The sequence below is a fragment of the Daucus carota genome, chromosome 3 (assembly GCF_001625215.2).
Source record: "Daucus carota subsp. sativus chromosome 3, DH1 v3.0, whole genome shotgun sequence".
Taxonomy (NCBI): Eukaryota; Viridiplantae; Streptophyta; class Magnoliopsida; order Apiales; family Apiaceae; genus Daucus; species Daucus carota.
In genome coordinates this window covers 39,311,683-39,320,497 of record NC_030383.2, presented here as the reverse complement: position 1 = coordinate 39,320,497, position 8,815 = coordinate 39,311,683, and the positions used below count along the sequence as shown (strand labels likewise).

The 8,815-nt window shown below is 37.2% G+C and overlaps 1 protein-coding gene across 1 annotated transcript; it reads right to left on the bottom strand.

Moving 5' to 3' along the window:
* Positions 1-1,656: 1,656 nt before the first annotated feature.
* Positions 1,657-6,964, bottom strand: LOC135151534 (uncharacterized). The gene is made up of 10 exons (XM_064090047.1): positions 6,584-6,964; positions 5,533-6,536; positions 4,680-5,133; positions 3,925-4,449; positions 3,509-3,817; positions 3,029-3,415; positions 2,864-2,965; positions 2,693-2,821; positions 2,088-2,310; positions 1,657-1,934 (listed from the first exon to the last, which is right to left on the bottom strand). The coding sequence occupies exons 1-10, from the start codon at positions 6,962-6,964 to the stop codon at positions 1,657-1,659; spliced, it is 3,792 nt and encodes a 1,263-aa protein (XP_063946117.1).
* Positions 6,965-8,815: the final 1,851 nt, after the last annotated feature.

The window sequence follows — 8,815 nt, the reverse complement described above, 5'->3', positions numbered from 1 at the left end:
TAACTCAACTAACAACAACTAACAACTTTCTATGACTCAATAAACATTAATACCAACTCAACCTATTAGGAAACAATCCCAATTGATAAGAGAAACATAAAACATTAAAATGTACATAGTAGATGGTTTCTGGTAATACATATAACATTGTACCAGTCTCCATTTTTCTTTAGACAGCTACTTCTTCTGGAATACCTTTCAATCTCTTAAGACCTTTAAATCTCCCCAGAGGCCTTGCAATCTCCTTCCAAGATATAACATGTAATTCTCCCTTAATCTTCTCCCTCATAGGTTCATAATATTCTTCCCGTTAGATAATAGATCAGAACATTGATATTCTCCTTCCATGGGTTCTGGCAATATTATTCTTCCCCTATGTGACTCTGCACTCCCCCTAAGTGAGGCATAGAACATTCTTCCCCTTAGAGCATGGATCATAGAATATTCTCTCAGAACATTCTCCCCTTTAACATCATTGAACATTCTCCCCCTTAGTTGAGGAATCCTCAATTGTTATCAATAATGATACCAACTGATTAGATAAAACATTGAATGACAGAATCCAGTATGAAGAAGACAGGGCTTCATAGAAGGTGCATCCAGTAGAAAAGTAACCATAGTAAGCATCCACTTAGATAAAACATTATAGATACCAATTTTGAACAATAAGGTTTAAATTTGGTAAACAGTGGGTGTCTCACAAAAACATTCTGCAGGTGTATCACTCGACACTCAAAATATCTCTCAGTTTATAGGTAAAGGTGTCACTCACAAGTTCTGTAAGTGTCTCACTCCACACAAATCTTGAGCTTCCATAGATGGTGTGATGTACCTGCAATTAAGATCACCTTTGCCTCCTCATGGAAGGTCATTGGTGGTGCAATGGGAGTTCGTAATTTCCAGTCCTCGTAGACTCGTCGGATAAATCCAAGTCATAGTCCATAAGTTGCCAACTACTTTCAGAAAGTAGTAAATCCTTTAAAGGATCCAGAGTTTGATTCTGGGAGGGTAGACATTAGGCCTTTCAATGGCATGAAACCTATGTTTCCCTCGGATACCTGTTAAGGCATATGATCCTTAGAAGAATCTTCTACCAGAGTAGATTGCCTTTCACCTTCGAGGGCGAAAGATCCCTTAGGGGATCCGGAAATGTTCCTTCCAGGAGGGTAGACAAGGACGTTTTTAGATGGCAACGTGTCCAAGTTTCCCTCGGATACCTATGAAGGCACTTGGTTCAATAAAGAACCAGCAATTCCAATGTCTATCCCTGATATGGATGACAAAGTTATTGCAACCGTCAATTACTTGAATATTTACCAACCACAGAAATATTCACAATATTAGTATTCACAACATAGATACCAATAAGAGATACTTTACAAGCATGCAACAAAATTAAAATAGAAATAAACATAAAAACTATTTACAAGAGCTCATGTCATGTTTGACATTCCAAGTTCACAAACCAATCTTGAGAAAGTGGATTTATCAAGTGGTTTAGTGAAGATGTCAGCAAACTGATCGACTGATGGTACAAAGTGTAACACCATAGTTCCATTCATGACATGTTCTCTAATAAAATGATACCTTATGTCAATGTGCTTGGTTCTCGAATATTGTACAAGATTGTTGGAAATGACTATCGCACTTGTATCATCACAAAATATAGGGAATTTTGTTTAATACAAGTCCATAGTCATTAAGCTGATTCCTAATCCATAAGATCTGAGCACAACAGCTACCTGCCACAATATATTCTGCTTCCGCTGTCGAGGTAGATACTGAGTGTTGTTTCTTGTTGTACCAGGAAACCAACCGTCGTCCTAGAAACTGACAGCTTCCAGAAGTGCTTTTCCTATCAATCCTGCATCCTGCATAATCAGAATCTGTATAGCCTGTTAGGTCAAAACCAGTGTTCTTAGGGTACCGGATACCTAAAATAGGTGTACCCTTAAGATATCTAAAAATTCTTTCAACATCTATAAGATGTGACTCTTTAGGATCACTCTAAAACCTTGCACATAAATATGTTACAAACATTATATCAGGTCTACTAGCAGTGAGATAAAGTAATGAGCCAATCATACCTCTATTGCTTGAAATATCAACTTTCTTACCAGATATGTCCTGGTCAAGCTTAGCGGCAGTGGTCATGGGTGTCTTTGCCGATGAAGAGTCTTCTATATTGTATTTCTTCAGAAGATCTCTGACATATTTTGATTGGCAAATGAAGATCCCATCATCTTTCTGACTTACTTGAAGACCAAGAAAGAATGACAGTTCACCTATCATACTCATCTCATAGTTACTCTGCATTAACTTAGCAAATCTCTTGCACAAGATATCGTTAGTAGAACAAAATATAATATCATCAACATATACTTGAAAAAAATATCATATTATTATCATGCAATTTGTGAAAGAGAGTTTTGTCTATGACAACACTAATGAAATTGTTTCCAATTAAAAACTCAGAGAGTGTGTCATACCAGGTTCTTGGCGACTGCTTGAGGCCATAAACAGCTTTAAACAAGAAGTAGGCAAAATCAGCAAATTCTAGATTTTAAAAGCCAGGGGCTGTTCTAGATATACTTCTTCTTCAAGTTTTCCATTCAGAAATGCACTTTTCACATCCATCTGATAGAATTTAAAGTTGGAATGTGCAACAAATGCAAGAAAAAATTCTGATCGCCTCAAGACGTGCAACTGGAGCGTAGGTTTCATCATAATCAATTCCCTCTTCTTGGGAGTAACCTTTAGCAACCAGTATGGCTTTGTTCCGTACAACAATGCCATCACCATCAAGCATATTCTGGTAGACCTATCCAATTCCAATAACAGACTTTATCTATGGTCTTGGAACCATGGCCCAGACTTCTAGTCTCTCAAAATGATTGAGCTCTTCTTGCATGGAAAGAACCCATTCCGGATCGGCTAGTGCATCTTCAATTTTCTTCGGTTTTTCCTGATATAGAAAACCCAAATATAGACATTCATTCTGAGTTGCACTCCTAGTCTAAACACCAACATCTGGATCACCAAAGATTAGTTCAAAGGGATGATCTCTACTCCAGATCATCTCCCTTGGAAGATATAATCTTGATGATTCGCCAGAATTATCATTGAGATGCTGTGTTTGACCAGTTGATCCACCATCTCCTCCTGAGTTGCTGCCAGGTTGACTAGATGATCCACCACTAGCATTAGTAGAGTCCACAGTGTTTCCATTGTTTTCTCCACCAATACCTGGATCAATATCAACGTTGTTATTGTCATTACCTGTTGCAGCATCAGGTGCTTCATCATCATCATCTGAGTTTGAGTCCAGATAATTATCAAACTTTAGTGACTCAGATGGATCTTCAATTTGGATATTTGGGAGTTTAGTGTCATCAAAAGTAACGTTGACACTTTCCTTGACTTGTAATTAATCAATGATAAACACCTTATATGCTTGATGAGAATAACCAACAAATAATTGCTTAAAGTGCTTTGGGTTCAAACTTGCCACGATGTTCATTTCCATCCTTAAGCACAAAGCATTTAGCTCAAATACATGAAAGTACTTGACCGTTGGTTTTTTTCCGTTCATACGCTCATAAGGAGTTTTCATGTGTTCCTTGTTGATCAGAGTTCGATTCTGAGTATAACAAGAAGTATTCACAGCTTCAGCCCAAAAGTAGATGAGCAACCTTGATTTGCTTAGCATTGTCCTTGCAGCTTTAATCAAGGTACGATTCTTCCTTTCTACTACTCCATTCTGTTGCGGAGTCCCTGGCGCTGAATATTGTCTTGTTATCCCTTGTCGGAGCAAAATCTGTTGAGAGTTTTATTCTTAAACTCGGTTCCATTATTGCACCTTATTGCTCTGACACGAAGTTTATCATTCGAATCCAACTCGATCTACTTGATAAGATCAATTACCAATTGTGGAGTTTCATCCTTAGAATGTAGGAATAAAACCCATGTGAATTTAGAGAAGTCATCAACAATCACCAAGGCATATCTCTTTCTTGATAAAGACATCACATTGACTGGACCAAATAAATCCACATGTAATAGTTGAAGTGGTTTAGTAATGTTACTGGTGTCTGTGCCTTTGTATGATGCTATCTTAGCCTTCCCATTCTGACATGCCTCACAAAGTCCTTGTAGAGTGAATTCCAAAGGAGGCAGTCTTCTCACCAAATCCCTCTTGACCAAAGAGTTTACAATTTTAAAATTAAGGTGAGACAACTTCTTATGCCATAGCCAACTATCTTCAGGTGCAGCCTTTGAATAGAAACAATTATCTTCATCATTGGTTCCTGATTTGAGATCAACTACGTACAAGTTAGCTTTTCTTACTCCACAGAGAGCAAGACGGTCATCTTTAGTTTGAGATATCAAATACTTCTCCTTGACAAAGTTTACTTGGAATCCCTTGTCACGGAAGATTGTGCTTGAGTCCTTCAACCAAAGAAACATTTTCAATGATAACATTTCCAGCAAATAAATTGCCATATCCCGTAGTACGACCTTTGCTGTTATCTCCAAAGGTGACAATCGGACCAGCTCTCTCAATCACATTTGATAGCAGGGCTCTATCACCGGTCACATGTCTAGAAGATCCACTATCGAGGATCTATACAACCTTTTCAACCTTGTTTGGCTCCCTGCACATATCAAACGAATTAAACCTTCTTCGGAACCCAAACTTGGTTGGGCCCGGCATACTTAAAGAATTGACCTTTGTCAGCTTTGACAATAGATCCTGTTCGAATAACATCAGCATCCACCTTGACTGTACTTACTTTCCTACAAATAGCCTTGAACACTTTAGGTTTAGGCTTAGGAACATAAGTATCCTTCTTGATAGGGGAAGGACCAGTAGTCTTGGTTTTTGCAAACTTACTATTCATGTGCTTTCTAGGTGTTGTGTTTTCTTTGTTAGCATGCAAACTTTTGAAATAAGCAGACATTACATTAAACGCACACAACATGCAATTATCAACACCACAAGGTTTATGGCACATATCAACTAAAGGAATAGTAGGCATGTTATTCAGAACAACAGGGGGTTTAATAGTTTCTACATTAACATTTTCAGAAGCTCTAGTGTTATTAGTAGAAGAGCATGTATTGTTATCATTCCTGCATTTAACAAACTTATTAGGCTTGTTAAAATTATTCTTTAAGCCATTGGCACCTATGCCAGCTTTGGGCGAACTGAATGTGCCCTCAACTTGCATTGGCTCTACAGATGCCAAGATCTCCCTCTCATTCTCAATATCCTCTAAATTCATTTCATATTGAATAATCACGGGCAGATCAAGTAATGGTTCTGCGACAGGGGTTTTGAATAAAGGTTTGGGAGCATCCTTTAAAACATGTGGGATACCCCTGTCTTCAGCACTCTTAACAAAAGGAGTTATGTTACTAGCCTTACCTACCGACTTGTTGTAATCGAAACCTATACCAACTTTCCTTTTAATCACTTGTTGGTCCACTAGGTTCTTAACAATATTAGTCGACTCCTTATAAGCAAGGCACCTAACCTTTTCTTCAGCTAACTGCTCATTCAACTTTTTCTCCCTAAATTCTAACACTTCGACTTTATTAGTCTGAGTCAATAACTGACTAGTTAGTTGTTCAATTTTAGGGGTGAGCACTAGTTTTTCTTTTAACTCATGAACCTCCAGCTTTAAAGCTTTGTGTTCTAGAGTTAAAGCTTTCAGCTTATTAAGAGCATCATCATGTTCAAGTCCTAATTGCATAAAAAGTTTAGGGCAAGTAGGATCTACCGGAAATCCGCCAGTGCGATGTGGAGGTGTAGAAGGTTTCATGAAAGCCATTAGAGCAACATTCCCCCGCTCTTCCTCCTCATCACTATCTGTGTCATCCCAGCTTTTTCCTTTTGCCACATAGGACTTCCCTTGGCTGCTTTGGCCTTGATGCTTCTTTAGCAGAGCCTCATACTTCTGTTTTAGCTCGTCATAAGATTCTTTCTTCTTTGCCAGCTGATTGGGCTTCTTGCACTCTGATGCAAAGTGACCAGGCTCATCACAGTTGAAACATTTAAACTTGCTTCGATCAACCATCCCAGTCTTGTAAGCCCCTTTTGATGTTGTGGATGAAGATCCCCCTTTCTGAAATTTACTACCAGAAGATTTAAACTTGTAGGAGGGATTCTTCCTAAATCTCATGTTACCAAACTTCCTGGCAAACATAGCAAGAGATTCATCCTCCAGCTGATCTAACTCTTCCATCGAGTAAAATTCATCATCTCCCGTACTTAATGAAGTATGTCCCATTTCCGGCACAACATACTCCTGGGAGCTTCTTGAAGGTACAACAACCTTCCTTTCTTTCACAAGAGGTGATTGTATTATGAGGGCAGTAGAATTGCTGACAGACGTAGACGTGTTCAGTGTCTTTCCCCATCCGTATCTCTGTTTAGTTTGAGCCTGTTCCAATTCATAGGTTTTCAGAACCCCATACAGCTGTTCCAATGAGATCTCTGTCAAATCTCTGCTTTCTCTCTGATGGCGGTTATCCTATGCTCCAGATGCTCAGGGAGTGTCAGCAAAAACTTTAGGTTCACCTCTTTGTTGTCGTAGTATTTCCCATTCAGATTCAAATTGTTTATCAAATTGTTGAATCTGATGAATACTTCAAAAATTCCTTCTCCGGGATTAGAACCAAATTGCTCGTATTGAGCCACAAGAATTTCCTTCTTGTTTTCCCGTACTTCCTCAGATCCTTCATTGATAATTTGCAGAGTGTCCCATATCTGCTTAGCACTTGTACAATTGACAACATTATTGTACATTATTGGATCCAATGATTCGATCAGAATGAGCTGTAGAGTTACATCTAGATTTATCAGCTCATTATCCTCATCCGAGAACTCAGCAGGTGTTTTCAGATAGGTTCTGTGAGGAATAGTAACTCCATCTTCAGTATGTTCCAGGATAATATTCATTGGGGGCGAAAGACCCTTCGTCAAAATATTTATGTATTTTTTATTCGCCGCCCGGAGGAACAAAAGCATGTGTCTCGTCCAGAGACCAAAATTAGCCTTGTCAAAAGGTGGGATTTTAATGCTGCTAATTTTTGCGGTAGACATGGTTGAAGATTAGGTGTTTGAGTGTTTGGGAAAAGATTTGGATTTTGAAAGAAAAATATTTTTCAATCAAAAATAATTTTTGGAATAAAATTATTTCGAATTAAAAAATATTTAGAAAAAGATTTGAAAGAAAAATAATTTTCGATCAGAAATAATTTTTGGAATAAAATTATTTCGAATTAAAAATTATTTGGAAAAAGATTTGAAATAAAAATAATTTTCGATCAGAAATAATTTTTGAAATAAAATTATTTCGAATAAAAAATTATTTGGGAAAAGATTGGATTTTTGAAGGAAAAATAATTTTCGGTCAGAAATAATTTTTGGAATAAAATTATTTCGAATAAAAAATTATTTGGAATTTTTAGAAATTTTCAGAGTGAGTGTAGGATCTGATAAGGTAGATTATATCAACCGCTCTGATACCAATTGTTAGGTCCCGATACGATTGTAGAAGGGGGGGGTTGAATATAATCGTCACAAAATTCGCGCGGAATAAATCTGATTTAAATATAACTGGATAATCAGATTTTAATTAATTAAATAAACAAGGTTCAAGTAAAAAGTAATTTAAACTTGAAAGTCGTTATTAAATTAATTAAGGTTCAGTTTTAATGTCCACTAAATATTCTAGAATAAATTTGACAGGAAGTATTCTAATTTAGGGATTAAAACAATCGAGTGATCAAAGCACAAAAAACTGTGGATATAACAAGCAAGTTACGAACAACTTGAAAGCTTAACAATGCTTTGAAATCAAAGAGAATGAACACTAAAAATGAAGAATGCAAAGCCATATTTATAGGCAAAGCATTTGTACTTGTAAGACAATTGAAAGACAAGACAAATGAGCTTGCAAAGACAAAACAAGAAGGGCAAGACAATTCTAGAACAAGGGAAGACAATTCTGGATTGCCTAACAAGCCTAAAACCTTCCAGAAAGACAATTCTAAAGGGGCAAGACAATTCCAGGACAAGGGAAGACAATTCTAGATTGCCTAACAAGCCTAAAACCTGCCAGAAAGACAATTTGGAAGGGGCAAGACAATTCTGACACAAGGGAAGACAATTCATACCTTCGGTAAGACAATTCAATTGTCTTGGCAAGATACAACCTTCGTCCAGACAATCTGATTGTCTTGCAAGAGGGAAGGTAGGACAATTCTGATTGTCTTGTAGACATCCTTCAACATTCGGTAAGACAATTCCAAGGAGATTGTCTTGCACTTGTCAATAGCTTTCGGTAAGACAATCTCATTGTCTTGGCACATGACATATGCACTCGGCAGAACGCTCGCTGTCAGTAATACGAAAGTTTATAAACTTTCGTCCTTTAGCCAGCTCCTTAGAAATGCTTTAAATCCCGCACAGCTTATAATCTTTAATTAATAAATATTTAATTTAATCCAGAAATTATATAAATAAATATCTAATATTATTAGACATTTATAAATATAATTTTCTAATTAATTAAAATATTTATTAATATAAATAAATCCTTACAGTCCAAGCTGCGGTCTCTAGAGGGCCGGGAACCGGACTCCTTTTGCCTTGCAAATAATAAATCAATTCCATCCGGGGTTCCAGCTTTAAGATTATATCACTTTCCATAGCGTTGGTGATAATTCTTTTTCCTCATAGCTAGACAGGTTTGAGCGGCGGTCTCCTTGTCCTTCCTTTTGGCCTTTATTCTTTTGCTTTCTTTTT